The sequence below is a fragment of the Amyelois transitella genome, chromosome 7 (assembly GCF_032362555.1).
Source record: "Amyelois transitella isolate CPQ chromosome 7, ilAmyTran1.1, whole genome shotgun sequence".
NCBI lineage: Eukaryota > Metazoa > Arthropoda > Insecta > Lepidoptera > Pyralidae > Amyelois > Amyelois transitella.
The window spans coordinates 5,393,091-5,409,057 of NC_083510.1; the positions used below are offsets into that span (position 1 = coordinate 5,393,091).

Genomic DNA, 15,967 nt, shown 5'->3' on the forward strand with positions numbered 1-15,967 from the left:
TTTTGCTGTTTGGCAAAAAAAAATGAATATTTTTTTTAATGTTTGGCATTGATGATATTTGGCATATAGATAGAAAATACCGAAAATACAAAATTAAGATTTGCTACATTTTTCTATAAATTCCCCCGTAAATGATGTCCCACTCACACTGCATATGTAGCATTCATATTTTTATACTTTTTATGCTAACCGTGCAAAACAAACTTTTATTTATCATATTACCAGTATTATAAATGCAGAAGTAGTTAGCGACTAAGGGATAGGCTTATAAACTTAGGATTCCTCTTTTAGGCGATGGGCTAGCAACCTGTCACTATTTGAATCTCGGTTCTATCATTAAGCCAAATAGCTGAACGTGGCCATTCAGTCTTTTCAAGACTGTTGGCTCTGTCTACCCCGCAAGGGATATAGACGTGATCATATGTATGTATGTATGTATGTAAGTAGTTAGCGATTCATAAAAAAAATAACTTTTTAACAATTTAGCTTAGAGGTACGTATATTGTACCTACGTCATCAGAATTGCACATTAAAAATTACACGCGAGCAAAATTGTTGCCGTAAGCTGGTAATTTATTTACTTACAACTTTTTTGTTTAGTGTGTTTTGTAGATCTTTATCACTAAAAGGTATTTAAAAAAAATCTTTATTAATTTTTATACATTATAGTGGACCTAATAAAGTAAATACTGCAATAAACGACACATCTGTTCTGAGCATAATTTGAAACACAGCGTTTGATACTCGTGTGATATGAAACTATTTTAACATTTATTTGACATTTATATACATAAACACGATCCTTCTATCATTTAGTTGCAATTTTAGTTTGAAATCATACAAATAATGGCAGTTAGCCATGTCCCAATGACTATTTTCGAAGTTATGTACGTTAGTTTGAATACTAACCGATGCTTTTACGACTTTTACGATACCTGTACATTCAGGCAACTAAATGTGTAACCATGATCGATCCAATACGGGTTTGGTTGATAATCGCTTCGTCTAAAAACCTGACTCACCGAAGCCAGGTTCCAAGGTCAAAGGCATACCCCGGGCTCCTCTACCGGGTGACTAAATCCAGGAGGAAGAAGAGTTTCTTATGTCTGGTGACAGTGAACTGTTACGGCGAACGAAGTCATATGTAAGCAGACATTCGAAATTAAAATTTTAGAATATTATTTCATCGCGTCTATACTTATTTCACTTCATACAATATATGTACGTGAGGTAATACAAAACAACTAACACGATACAAATAAAATTTTATAATGCTACAAAGAATTGACCGCACCATTCGAATGTTGTAATACCAGCTGTTACTTATAAATCTATTATAACAAGTTAACAATGATTATGGCCAACTTGTTTAGTGTAATGGACAATCTAATAGAGCAGTTTGTTGTCATGTTTTCCTTTCAACATACTCGAACACAATGAAACTAAGTTAGGTATAAAATGAAAAATATGAACCGTATTACCTTCATACAGAAGAAAAAAATATAGGCTATCACACAAAGATATTTTTTATATCGATTAAAAGTCCAAACATTTTTTGTAGACATAAAATACCATATAAAATATATCCTATAACAAGAGTTTACAACTAACCGATGTTGTTAAAAATATCCAGATACAGGTTTAAAAGACTGAAGGAAATTGGTTATTAGTTTGGTATGTTATCGATTAAATGTTGCAGAATTGGTCACCTTTGGGTTCGTGGAATTTGTATTTAAGTAACTGCAAAAGATTTTCGAATTCTTTGTAACATTTGAAGTAGGTACTTCAAATGAGTGCATAACAATTAAAATGTTCTAAATTATGATAACTAACATAGTTGTCATTTTTAAACAACATTTTAAATTTAAATTTCTAACCAACGATATTTCAATTTTCGTTGCAAGTATCGCTATTTTGCAATGTGTTTCTGATTTAAATGACATGACAAGTGGATTGAGGTAAGTTAAAAACATACTTATAACTTATCAAAAATTTCTTTTGAAAAAAAAGGTTAATATAATAATTTTAAAAATGTTGACATGTACACTTTTTGATACAATTTGCTTAATTGATGCGTTTGGCCACGGGTAAAAGCAGGCTGTTTACGTCTTGCGCAACGCTCCACTGCGCCCGCGCCGCCGTCACGCGTCGCATGCCCTAGGGTTGTATGTGACGTAAGAGTATTATAACTATAAATAAAAATAAATTCCCTACCAAAAGACTTATATCCAATGGGTAAAAACACTCACTTACCCATCAGACGTAAAAACTACCGTGAAGGAATTCCAAATAACAACAGAAAAATGGCCCCTTCCTGTAGGTTTCTGTGTTTACTTAACTATCCCGAATTGCCCCATTAACATATTAATAATGTGCCGTGTGGTTCCCGGCACCATTGCAAAAAAGAATAGGACCACTCCATCTCTTTCCCACGGATGTCGTAAAAGGCGACTAAGGGATAGGCTTATAAACTTGGGATTCCTCTTTTAGGCGATGGGCTAGCAACCTGTCACTATTGAATCTCAATTCTATCACTAAGCCAAACAGCTGAGCGGTGGCCTATCAGTCTTTTCAAGATTGGTGGCTCTGTCTACCCCGCTAGGGATATAGACGTGATCATATGTATGTATGTATGTATAATGAGCCACCGTTGGCTATATCTTTACTGAAAACAAGAGATGAGTGAGTCAAAATATCTAATAATACTTGTGATGAGTAACAATAACATTTCTTAACTTTCGACCTTCAGAATTAACCATTAATTGGCCATAAAGGCTCACCATGTTTCTTATTATCTTTTGATGGATGGCAACCCTATTAAATACCGCCTTAACAGAAACCAACTACACGCAGATATGACTATAGGCGGAGGTCACATACCTGTTACTTACTTCATTTATATCTACTCAAATTATCGGTATAATCGTCAATTTTAATTGAACGATCCATTAAAAAGGCTTTACTGTATTATTGCAAATTGCCACAAGTCCGTCCCGTGTGAACGACATTATAATGATTGTCATTGACAATTCCATCTGGACAAGACAATTTATGAAAATTATCACATTAATTACAAGGTAACTAATATAAATTATTTAGAACTGGTTGTTTCACTTCATTATATTCCAATCGAAATTGAGTTTTTCCCAACAAATAAATCGTCAAGTAAAGTATTTATTTATAAACATCTGAATCGCTTCCCAAGATTCAAATGTTCGAACACGATCCCTCATGATGCTTCAAATCAATCCCCATCAAAAACTTAAATCACATGTCCCACATTTTTTTAAATACGAATTTAGAAACTTATTGTACGACTTGTGGTCGTTTAAACGCACATTTTTTCTTTCAAGGGATACTCGTAGACAAATTTATGGAAACTTGGAATAATCTTCAATCTCCGTATGCTTGTTAAGAAAACTTACCTTGGAGATTAGAATAAACCATGGAAAACATTTATGAACGCCCTTGGTCTGCAACAACAATGATTCGTCGATGCACGCACGTACATACCACCTACTTATCGCCAATTTTGCATCAAGTGACTGATGAGTCATTGGAATGCATTCATTATTACCCATACATAAAAATCCTTAGAGTCGTGTCTGTTGTACAGAGATGTACTTAAACATTCCTATGCGTTTCAAACAAAATAACATGCAAACATACTAGGTAATAAAAGAAAAGGTATTTTTTATGATGAAATATTAACATGATGTTAAGCAAAATTCTAAATGTTATTATTCCTATTTCTTATGTTTGGTGAGAAACAAATGTTGAAAAGTAAATTTAGCGCTGATAGAAAAAGATTCATTTTTAATGGTGCACATTTTAAAAAGAAATTATTAATTTATCATAGACGAAGCCAAACCATCACTTAATATTAAATTGATTTTTGTATAAAACATCAAAGTATCGCTTACTTATAACGCCATGTATTTCAAGAGATGTTAAATTATGTCATCGTTGAAAAACAGATCAACGACATAGTTTAGTGGGGTTTGCTTTCTCCATTGTTTATAGCTTGCACGGGAGCTGTCAGTATATCTGCAGAGAAGCAGGTACGTCCCACGTATCAATCGTATTATATGACATCATGAGATGTTTACTTGTTATGAAATACTTATTATTGCTAGTTCGCTGAATAAGTCAATCATAATCCAATTAAGCCAGAATATAGCCTCCCAATTATTTTTCATTCAGCTCAAATGGTTAGGACATTTTTACGATGTAAACGTAAAGTTATTTTATTTAAGGTAAAGACTATGATTATGTACCTAAATAAAATTAGGTACTAAGTTTCGCTATAAATAAAACAGTTGTGGTATAAGAACTACTACTGTACGTTCCTTATTTTTCATTATGAAGGAGAAGTAAAAAGATTTATGTTATTTCGAATACTATGGCTTTATTGGTGATGACAAAAATATTTTTACTTTTCTTACCACTTATTTAGTGCAACTCTTTTCTTGCAGTAATCATAGATTTTAACAACATTGCCAAGCATCCGAGTAATTAAGTCATTTCCGTTCAAACTCCGTCTAATCCAAGGCCTTCAAGCGTTAAAATTTTACTTTCAAGCCAAATTAAGCCTTGGATTGATAATTATCACGTCTGAATATATCTTTATATGGAATTCTTTAGAAATACCTGTCTTTTATTTATATGGTATTGAAAGATTCACTCGTTTCACTACTTTCATATAAAGGTACGCATTCAATATGTTTAAAATTAATTAATTTCATGTCCACGTGTCGATCTTGATATTGTAGTAAAACGTATCGAAAAATTTTCAATCACATTACATGTACAAATTAAAGTAATTACGTATTACGTGGTTAATGTATTACTCAATTAAAATGTTCACGTGGAAACCCATTACGGAACTGCAGGTAAATAAAAGATTAGCGTTCATGCGGCCAAGAAACAAAAGGTCATGGGAAAATGTCGACGCGGCTGAGAAATATCATGATGCAAAATTGACAAAATTAATTTTAATTACAATGCGTACACCAAAACTTATTGCTTCTGCCACAAAGTATACATAAAGTGACACAGGAAATGATTGTCCGTTACATAAGGTTATTTCTGCAGCATCTATTCGCCATGTTGCAAGCTGAAACAATTTCTATGATTTGGCTTCATAACGCGTCATGGTGGATTAAAATAAAATAACGGCGGGCAAGTATTCCGATAGTTGGTCAATTATTCTAATGTTGGTGTTTGAAAGTCGAACAGTCGTAACTATTACGATTACTTACTCTAGTTTTTCTTAAATAATAATATATGTTTGTGAAGTACGTAACCTATTATTTGTTACATACAACAATCATTACGGTATGATGACATTTTCAAATAGAACTAATTTATTGTTTTCATTGCATAATGTTTAGTTTTATGATAAATACCTGCCTACTTAATAAGTTTCTATGGTGCTATCATATATCACAAATTTTGTAACTTAATGATAATAATCAGTGAGTTACATCTGCCCCATACCTTATGAGTCCATTTAATAGAATTACAAAACTACACCCACCAAAAATGCATGCTCGTTAAAAAAACATTAACAATTTCATATCCAAGCAATTTTAAGCCCTTATAGCGCAAATGATTATGATTTTTAGCAAATCTACCTTTAATTAAATTAACACTATGGTAATGTGAATTAAATATTCCGAAGTTAACTTATTTCATGAATCAGAATAAAAGGTTGTCTCTTACTTATAAGCTTATCATTAAAAATAATTATTAATAAAATAGTTTATAAGCTAACCCCTTAGAGCAAAAGTCATAAAAGACTTATTGACTAATTACACGTACCTATTATTAAAGTTCATGCTTAATCTTATACAGAAAAGACATCGGTCTAACTAGTACCTAAGTATTGCTTGAGACGAGGAGGTTAAATGTCGTAGTATAACGCGGTCTTCTCAATATTATATAACGTTGGCAAACGCATGGGAACTTTTCTGTCGAAATTGCTACCAGAATGTAAATGTCAAACGCGGGGCTAAACACATTTAGGTATGTTTAAGCAATATTGTACGGAATTCTGTGCAATATTTTTCTTTTATTGTCAAATATTGTAAAATACCCCACATTAAGTGCTGTCGTTAGGGGATGAGTGTATTATTTTATAAATCTGTTGTCTATAAATCAACTGGACTTTTATCGGATCTGGCGGGCTAAAGAAAAGTTTTCTTTTATTCATCCATTCATAATACTTAAAGTAACGATTGCCTTATCTAAGAGACGCCTGTTTTGACGAACATTTTTACATCCAAAGTAGTCATTATCCAATCAAGATGTCGTTCATCATTGTTAATAGGTGAACAAACAAAAAGTTCTATGAGTGGCAACGGAAGCGTCTCGGAATGTGACAGAGGCGGGACGTCTGCCGGATACCACGTCCGAGAGATGAGCGAAATCTGGCGTGTGGCCCAAACGGATAAGAACAGCGTTTTCGTCTTTAATCAGAGGTATAATAATGTTAAACGGCATAAAGCCCGTACAAAAGCATTTATGAGACTTTGTAGTAAATATGTACATAAAACCATTTTCATTAAATATTTCTTCATACAGCTCAGCGTGGCCTTTAAATCTTTTTGAGACTTTTGGCTCTATTTGCCCGCAAGGGATATAGACGTGACTATATGTATGTATGTTGATATATGTATTTCATTTTGGGGCGTAAATTTCTAAGAATTTTCAATTTAAATTGAATTAAAGCTGGTATACAAATTTTACATAACGGTACCGATATACTTATCAGTAGTCAATAGTAATTTCAGAGTAAGTTACCCTAAATATTCAGCGCCCAGTATACCTATATGTATTTACTGACTTTTCGTGGTCGTAATAAATTACAGTGATAAAACTTTTTGACGCATGCATTACATAAGGATAATTATTAATAGTATGGATTTTTACTTAATTAAATCTGTACAATAATTTGAAAGTGGTATTGCTGGCCTGGCTAAGAAAAAAAAGAACAAAAATAGAATATTGAACAAAATATTTAAAAAGAGCGTTTGTTACAATGTTCAATGTATTGAATTAAGTTCACTTTTTATAATGTCCTTGATGTTAATACCTAACGTATGAACCAACTACAAAAATATAAGTTCAATGAGTTATTTCTGAAAGTGCAGTTTTAATTTCTATCAAAACAAGTTCCGATAAAACTCAACAAATAGTTCTGTATTAAACAAAATCATATAAATAAAAATCTCTGATTAAAAATCGAAAAATTACAAAATTATACCTTTCGATATTGCCTAGCTTCGAACGCTGACGTCTATCACTTCAATACGAATGAGATTGAAAGTAACAATGCCCACGCCCAATACTACCTCAATCTGGTTGCGTGCACGTCATCCCGTCTCCCGACCTTCATCCTGCATGCCACAGCTGACTCATCCAGCCAGGATACAAACTATTTGTTAACCATGAGGGCAATGACCTCCATGGAGTCAAAATGAATGTAAGAAAAACACAAATTAAAACTCTATGAGTTTTGAAGTCAGCAATTAAATTAAATCTGATGCTGGATTCAGCATTAGGGAACTACATCAAGTACCAACTGCTCCTAGTCATTATAGATAAATTAATTCTATAAACGCATACATCAAGTGGAAGCCAAATGTGAATCATATCAATTTAGAAGTTTGGCACACCGCACTCTGTTAGTCGTCCTCCGCATCCGAACATGACACATGCTCAATTCACATTGTAACAAGAAACATTATTATATTATTATCTACTTCTACATTAGGTTGGAATCACGTCTGTACTCAGTCCACATCTGACCTAGCATTCCGAGTTTCAGCACGGAGAATTGCATATCAAGGATATCCAATATAGCGGGTATGTTATGCTTTTAAAATGCACTGATACAATTACAAAGGTATCTGCCTCAAGTCTCAACCGTTTCGCAATTGCAAGACGTGATTTAAGAACTGCATCCATAAAGGTAACAATTGTGATCTGTGTGGGCGAAAAGACGCGTTAGTGATAAGCATAATCAAGTCGTGAATCAGACTAGGATTAAAATTCACAACCGGTAGTTAAATGATCCTAATATGGTCGAGATAATATTCGCCACGTCTGTCGACATAGGTCACAATTATTAACTTAATTGTTCGGTGAGTAGGAGCCATTGTTCATGGTTTTGTTACGTGAATCGCATGTGCTATCTAGACTTGGCATATTCCTTATTTATTCAGTTGTTTCGCAATATTACGAGACCACAATATCAACATGAAGATATGGGTCCAAGAAAGATAATTGACATTATATTGCTTCACTCCTAAATTCTAAATGATCACTGTCTGATTTAAATATTTAGATATCGACCAATAATTTTATCACGCATTTTTATTTCCCCATCACAAATCGGTCAGCAGAATCAAGTGTCTATCAGATTTGTAACGTAACATTTCGAATTACAATATTGGTTATCAAAGGAAAAGGATCTCGTTACAAAATTGGGGTGATATCGTGAGTGTCCCGCATCGATATAGTCATGTCCGTCCGTTATGCTGCAGCAAGCGACACAAAAGATGACCAATGCCTGACCTTTCGTCCCGAGGAGAGGATACGTCTCGCAGCTCACAGAATTACATAATTTATGCAATATACGTACCGTAATGAACGATCACAATTTTGACGTAAGTAGGTTTTGATTTCTATTGTAACTTAGTGATGATAAAGATAACTGAATATGAAAAGGTAAAGGTGACTGACATGTCTTTTGAACACAACTTAAATGACGGAAAGGATCGCGTTTGAATATTAGAAAATTAATTTAATTTTTTTCTCTCTCCTTTGGCTTTGAATCTGAGCTTCTATGCAGAAATATTAAATGTTGTCTCAGTCGGTGACCATTTTTTTGTGATTCACTTAACTATTACCTAATAAATCAATTTTAAACTGAGATGTGAAAAAAGAAACTGCTGTTGCCGAAAATCAAAATATCTATTATTTCAATGCCGCCCGCCGCCGTCACCCGCCATGCTCTTTATGGAATTTTACAATTATAATGAATACATTTTTCACTCAAATAGAGCGGAACAATACGAAATTACAGTATTTTGATTTTTTCTTCGAATTGCAACATTTGAAAAAAAAAATGCTTTACCCATTTCAAAATAAATAATTGAATTTGATAATAATCTTCATCCCTCTTGCAGTTGTTCCGCTTATCACCGGAATCTAAGAATAATCAGATTTTTATAAAAGTTAATTTTATATGTCCCGGTATTTTTTATAGTTTCCTGTGATATATGTCTTTACATTTGCATTTGTAAAAACAATAAACGTGTTAAAGTATATTTCTAGGAACCATTTAATTGATTGCAAAAATTAATAAAAGACCATCAATCTGTCTCTTAAATTTATTATATCCGGTATACGAACTCATCATTCATGGCGTACTTGACAGTACCCAATACTATCTACACATTCATTGCCTTACTATACCCAATATTACTAGACATAAGAATTAATCTTTTAAATTTATTATCTTCGTCGGTCTAAAATTTTTTATGAAGCACTTATAGATGAGTAAATGCAAAAAAAAACCATACTTCTCAACTAATGAAACTAAAAGTGTGTTTGTTTGCCCGTCTATTACGTCAAAACCCACTCAACCGATATCCATGGTTTTGCATACATAGGGTACCTACTTTAATGTGGACGGAGCCGTTAGGGAAAAATTGTCGTGAATAAGAAAAGTAAGGTTTGAAAAACAAAAATTATTAAATATATATTTATAATAGAAAGGATAAAATAAATTAATTGTACAATTAATAAATTGTCAAAGAGAACATGTGGTTATAATAATAAAAGAAAGTCTGATTTCGAAAGGTACTGGTCCAAAAAAACAAAAAGCTCCGTCGGCAGCTCGTCCTATCCTCGTCTTGCACGTCCGTCATCGTCGCGACATTTCCCATCAACATGTAATATCATAGAGACATAATTATCAGCTTTCAAAGGCAGTGTAAAAAGACTTACAATATTTTTCAATCTGATTGCATATTCTTCTACTATTTCGGACTTTCTCTTGCGAAGTTTTATTTTTCACGGAAAATGTAATATTCTATAGCTTTATTAATCTAGTAAGTGTTGAAGGTCGTTGTCTCATCGCGGCCGCGTCACTGTGACACACTTGATGACATAACGGCCTGCGCGCGCGACCCGTTACTCCACTCCGATTGGACTTGAAATTTCAATACAATTATTGTTCTTGATTTGCAATAAAAATATATTATACATAATATTAATAATTACGGCACATTGTTACTAATTAATTATTTTTTTTTACTTTTATTTCATATCATTACTTTACGTATCGCTTGCATCTCCTGCATCGCTTGCATCTTCCATATCCTAACCAAATATTATTTATATTTTGTAATGTTAAATAATCAAAGTTAACTGAATTCCTTATCTAATTGAAAAATCATTAATAAAAGAATACCGTTCTTTGTCTACTTTACACAAGTACACAAAGAACGAAATTTTTCATCAAAAGAAAAAAAAATTATGACTTTTGATCTTTATATGCAGATTTTTAATGGAGATGTTTCAACTTAAGCGGCATATATAGCAATAATTGCGTAACGAACATCTCTCAATCTCGCGATGGTTTCGTCCTCACGTACATAAATTCATATTAATAACCAATCACCTTTACACCATGCCCAGCGATTAATTAAATATATTGAGATGAAGATTTTTTAACTTTCCTATTTACGCAGCACACATAGCTTTAACGGGATTCGTGTATAACAGGTTTTCCTGAAACCTATTTCAGATACCACTCTCCCACAATTTACTGTAATTTAGGGTCGATCATAAAAAGAATGATTACATTGTCGTAACAATAATTTTTGAGGTAAGAAAAGAAACATACAAGAATATCAGGTAAACAAGAATCCTCTGAAAACATTTGACTTTTTTGCGTTAATAAATTCGTTTTTAATGTCTTTAATGTCTTCCAGTAAAATATTTTATTTGTAACTATTTTCAGCTGTTTACTATTTGTGACAGTTGTTTAACAAATATTCACATAATAATCACTGTATTAATTCATCATGAACACGGAAATGATTCCAGAACTATTTTATAATTCGCGCATTCGAACCGGTATTTATTGATGTAGTAATTAGTAGAAGTGAACTACAATACGCATAATTAAGCTATATTACCGGTAACATCGTGTAACAAGTGTGTAATTACAGAGCTGCTTTCGATGCCGAAAGAAAGAGAAACTGCTAACAATAAAAACCTGACATGTTTTGTTATCAAACAGAAAAGTAATTAACAATCATTCATTTCTACAACTCACAATGCAGAGCGTTACATTAAGAAATGTTCATATATGCAGACATAACAACATACATGTATCTAGATTTAAACTATAGAGTCTTTAAATTATATTTAATTTAAAATGCGAAAGATAGCCCTGAATATTCCTCTTGACCACTTAAAAGCAGATTGAAACTAAATATATGTAATGGATCTGATGGCTGCCAGTATAATACTCTCAATTGAGTATTCGTACTACAGACAGATATTTATTAAAACAAAATATATTTAAACTGCACCAGGTATCGGACTTAGGATCCCTGAATTTATAACTTGTTATTAACATGAAAGAAAGTAAGTTACCATAGTCAATATCAAAAATAGACCCTCAAATACTGGTCAGCCAACACTAGCTACTTTATATTGCGTGTGCGCACCGTGTTGCCGGTTGTCTCGCTTGTTTTGCTCCAGATTCGTGCCGGTCCACTGACCCTCGTTCTTACGTCGAGGAAACCACGCCCTAGGACTATCTGACACAACCACTCATTGCAACAGCTTTCACGATATCGGATAACGTTCACTATTATATGTTGTGGCCAATGGGCTTTTTATACAGGCCAATAATAACGTGTTATAAATGCCTCGTTTCTCGTAATTTATGAGATAGGTAATCTTTGTTATAAGCTCTATTGCTTATAAGATAAGAAGTGCTCTAGATAATAACTCTTTTATATTTTACCACACAAAGATACGTCCGCCACCAAATCAGGCCTTATCAGGAATTTGCTGGTGCAAGCTCTACGCATTAGCTAGCTCAAAGCCTATCAAGACCCAGGATCAGCCGTCATCAGTACGTAATAGTTACACTTTCCTCTAATAATGGACTTATGAAATCGTTTGATCTGAACTCCTGAGCCAGTCATTAATTTTTCTTCGTTTCCCAGGTTAAAGGTAAATGCTATTGAGTGCTAGAGTGTGAAACTGCGATAACATCGGAACCTCACTTGTTATTATTTAACTTTGCTCTGCAATCTCATGTTTTAAAAATTTTCCAATTAAATATAAATCTAATATTCAACATGAATCGTGAAGAAATAAAAAATCTTTCAATTGTTAAGTTTGTGCAAACAAACAAAACATAAAAAAATAATTACATTTCTATATAAAACTAGGAGATGTAACACTCACAATAGTCTCCACAGATATAACACTATAATAGATGAGTATAACGTATCGTGTTACACTTAAATGGAAGTTACATCATACAACAAATGGTCTCTTTGATGGTTTGGCACAAAAAGAGATCAATAAAACTGATATACTTTCTCTGTTGGATGCTGGATAGCTGCATGCGGTGCGAATAAAAACAATAAATATGATTAGAGAGGCAAATCGTATTATGTTTAACTAATGAACTGTCAGGCGTTACGTATGCTTTCAAGTTAGGTGTATAATTATTTCATCTTCCAAACAATATAGTTAATGTTGTTAGCATTTGACGTAATCAATCTCATTGAGTTACATTATAGATGAGCACAAAAGGAACAGTATAACTCAATAACGATTAATACGTCAATCAAATTTTGAATAGTTTTTATTAGTGGTACGATAAGAAAAAACCAAGATAAAAGTATAGGTTAGCATTTTTGTAAGTACCTGTATCTGTCCCAATATTTTTGTGAAAAAATATTCAAAGCTAATGTTAAAAATGTGAAACCTTAACTACAGCAAAGTATTCCTACTCCTACTTCCTAACACTCGTATGTAAAAATTGTTTCATTTCTGCTCATTAAAATAAAAACCAAGAAATTGAGCATTTCTCTATCGAAATTTTTAATTGCCTTATGCAATTTCGGACAAGTCGTGGATGATATTGGAACAATTCATTGTGGATGGATAATTGTAATTTCACAACACAATTGTAGAGTTTTGACGTGCGTGTGAACATCACGACCCTATTGTTCCGTGATATTTAATTATATTTTGTCGAACTTATTTAGTCATTAAACTATGACCTACTATACTAATTATTTATGTACAAGATAAAAAACAATAGGGCCACTTCTTATCGTTCTCCTTAGATGTCGTAAAAAGCGACCAAGGGATAGGCTTATAAACTTGGGATTCTTCTCATAGGCAATGCAGCTAGCAACCTGTCACTATTTGAATCTCAATTCTCCATTATATTTTATTAAGCCAGCCCAACGGGGCCTATCAGTCTTTTCAATCCTATTGACTCTATCTAACCCACAAGTAATATAGACGTGATTATATGTATGTACGTAAAAATAATCTTGCTTATTTGATAGTGAAGAAAAGCTTGCAACATGAGTTCACTCACAACAACTCATTATCTCTGAATCTTAAATCCTGGTTTAATTTATTGATGTAATAAATTAAACCAGGCATCAGAATCCTGCAACCTTATGACTCTTTCTCCCTCGCAAGGGATAAAAGCAATTGAATTGTCGCAAAGTACATATTTAGAACGCACGGATAAAACTAGTGAGTGCAACATTTAAACTCAAACAAATAATTGGGGATGGGCGCTGGGAGATACCTAGAATTATCAATTAAATTATTATACCATTGCTTTTTGGGAGATACTTATTATTCCTATAAATACATAACAATAAAAGGATTTTTCCATTGTTTCCAGATGAGGCGGCAGGCTCGGATATCAACAGGCGGCGCGCTCGTCGTGCGCTCCGCCTCCGCCCTCCAAGGTAATCCATATCGTATCTTACCAAAACATTTCCACACTAATATATTATTTATACTGGACTCTGTATAATACAATAGGCGGATTTAATGCTTAAAGCATTATATAATAGTCTACCATTGCTTTTGAAATTGAGGCACCTAATTCTCAACATTTAAAAAAACTATGAACTAATAACGCAATAATTTTTCCGCACTGGGCGTTGAAAGTTGGGCACATATTATGTAAGGCTAAGAATATTTTGTTTGATAAAATTACTTTTTCTTCTTTACAGTTTGGCTGTGGTTGCTGATATTTATATTTCAAAACGAGTTTGTCATGTCTGGGTCCATTAAGCCTGGAGTAAGTATACTAATAACTTTTTATCTTATTTTATAGTATTCGTAGAAAATAATGGTCATAACCATTTCCAAAGTATTATCCAGACAGTGTTAATACTCCAAAAATTATACCTAATGTGAATCATATTAATGTAAGATAATTAGATTAGGTCTGGGATAACAAGATTAAGTCTGAATATTTAGTTTTTTTCTGAATAGTTAGACTGGTTGTCAATATCTCTGCAACAAAATTAGGCCATCCAGCTAAATATGACGTTCTTTTTGGAAGACCCAAAAGTCACACAACTGTACTTTTCGGTCAAACTCGTATGGGATTAAGCGATATGTGTATGGATCATTCAAATTTCACTGAATATGTCTGTAATGTTTTTTCGTCCTTTCTAATTTATTATTTTTACTTTCAGTACTTGGACTTCGATAACCTCCCAGAGACGAATTTTACATGCGCGGGCAAAGTTATCGGCGGCTATTACGCTGACCTCGAAACCTCCTGCCAAATGTTTCACGTCTGCACCGTGGGCCAGCAAGACGAGCCCATGGATATCAAGTTCCTTTGTCTCAATGGCACTGTCTTCGATCAGGTAAACAAACTTCTTTTCTTTCGTAGTGCACTCTTTACTGAGTGTTTAACCCAAGGCCCGAAGTATGGAGGCAACTGGGTTAATAAGTGGGAGACTGATTGTAGGTGATGTTTGCATGTTGGCATGGCACTACTAGTTTTCCGTTTCTCCGTAAGGGAAATATTCTTGGATGACTTCAAAAACAAATACATCCTATCTTATTATATAAGTTCAGAGACAATAAAGCTAGTGACAGTGGCCAAACATACAATAGTTACACATACATCGTTTGGTGGAAAGCCCTGAATAACTAGATGTCAATGACGATAAGCGAGATTTTTTACCCAATGAATATCCCTTCCCTACTCTATTTGAAACAACGTGGCTTAAAAATTACAAGCCAAAGATTTACATAATCCTGATAAACTATTGCAACCCATAATTTTTTCAGGAGACAAGAGTGTGTGAGAGAGTAGATGAAGTAGATTGTACAAAGTCTGAAAAATTCTACAGTTTAAATTTAGAGTTATATGGAAGCACTGCACCGCCTATTATTCAAACCGATCAAAAAGCTCAAGCACAATCAACAGAGCAATCTCATCAAAAGACTAAGCCTGATCTTGAACATGAATCAGACCCTATGATAGAGGAATCTCCTACAACAACAATTGATTCAAGTAAAACCAATAGTCACTCTACGGAAGTTTCTGATTCAACAGAGGATCCGTTACAAGAATTTAAAAGAGATGAACCTCAACATCACCTAAGCTCACCAACACAACAACCTATACAAGTGCCAGAAAAAGAAGAACTTACGGAAGGTAATTTTTATGGTCTGTATATTTATTGTCTTTAATATTTATAAAAAATTATATTTTTAAGGAATAAGTACTCTTAAAGTCAATTGTTTTATAATCGTCATCCTCTTGGCACTAGCCCCGATTACATTCTCACCTCTCAGGATATGAACCCGGGTTCCATCTGTGATAATGACAACGATCCGAACGAACGATAGGTATGATTTACCCATT

General features: G+C 33.4%; 1 protein-coding gene across 2 annotated transcripts in view; it reads left to right on the forward strand.

The window, feature by feature from the left end:
• Window positions 1-15,967, forward strand: part of LOC106134217 (mucin-5AC) — a 41,173-nt gene that overhangs the window by 23,026 nt on the left and 2,180 nt on the right. Inside the window, exons 3-6 of one of the 2 annotated variants that reach the window (XM_013334221.2) lie at window positions 13,973-14,039; window positions 14,310-14,377; window positions 14,781-14,957; window positions 15,388-15,757. In XM_013334221.2, coding sequence (XP_013189675.2) covers window positions 13,973-14,039; window positions 14,310-14,377; window positions 14,781-14,957; window positions 15,388-15,757 — 682 coding nt within the window. Of the gene's footprint in view, window positions 1-13,972; window positions 14,040-14,309; window positions 14,378-14,780; window positions 14,958-15,387; window positions 15,770-15,967 lie in introns of both variants that reach the window. The other variant, XM_013334214.2, reaches the window with a different exon arrangement.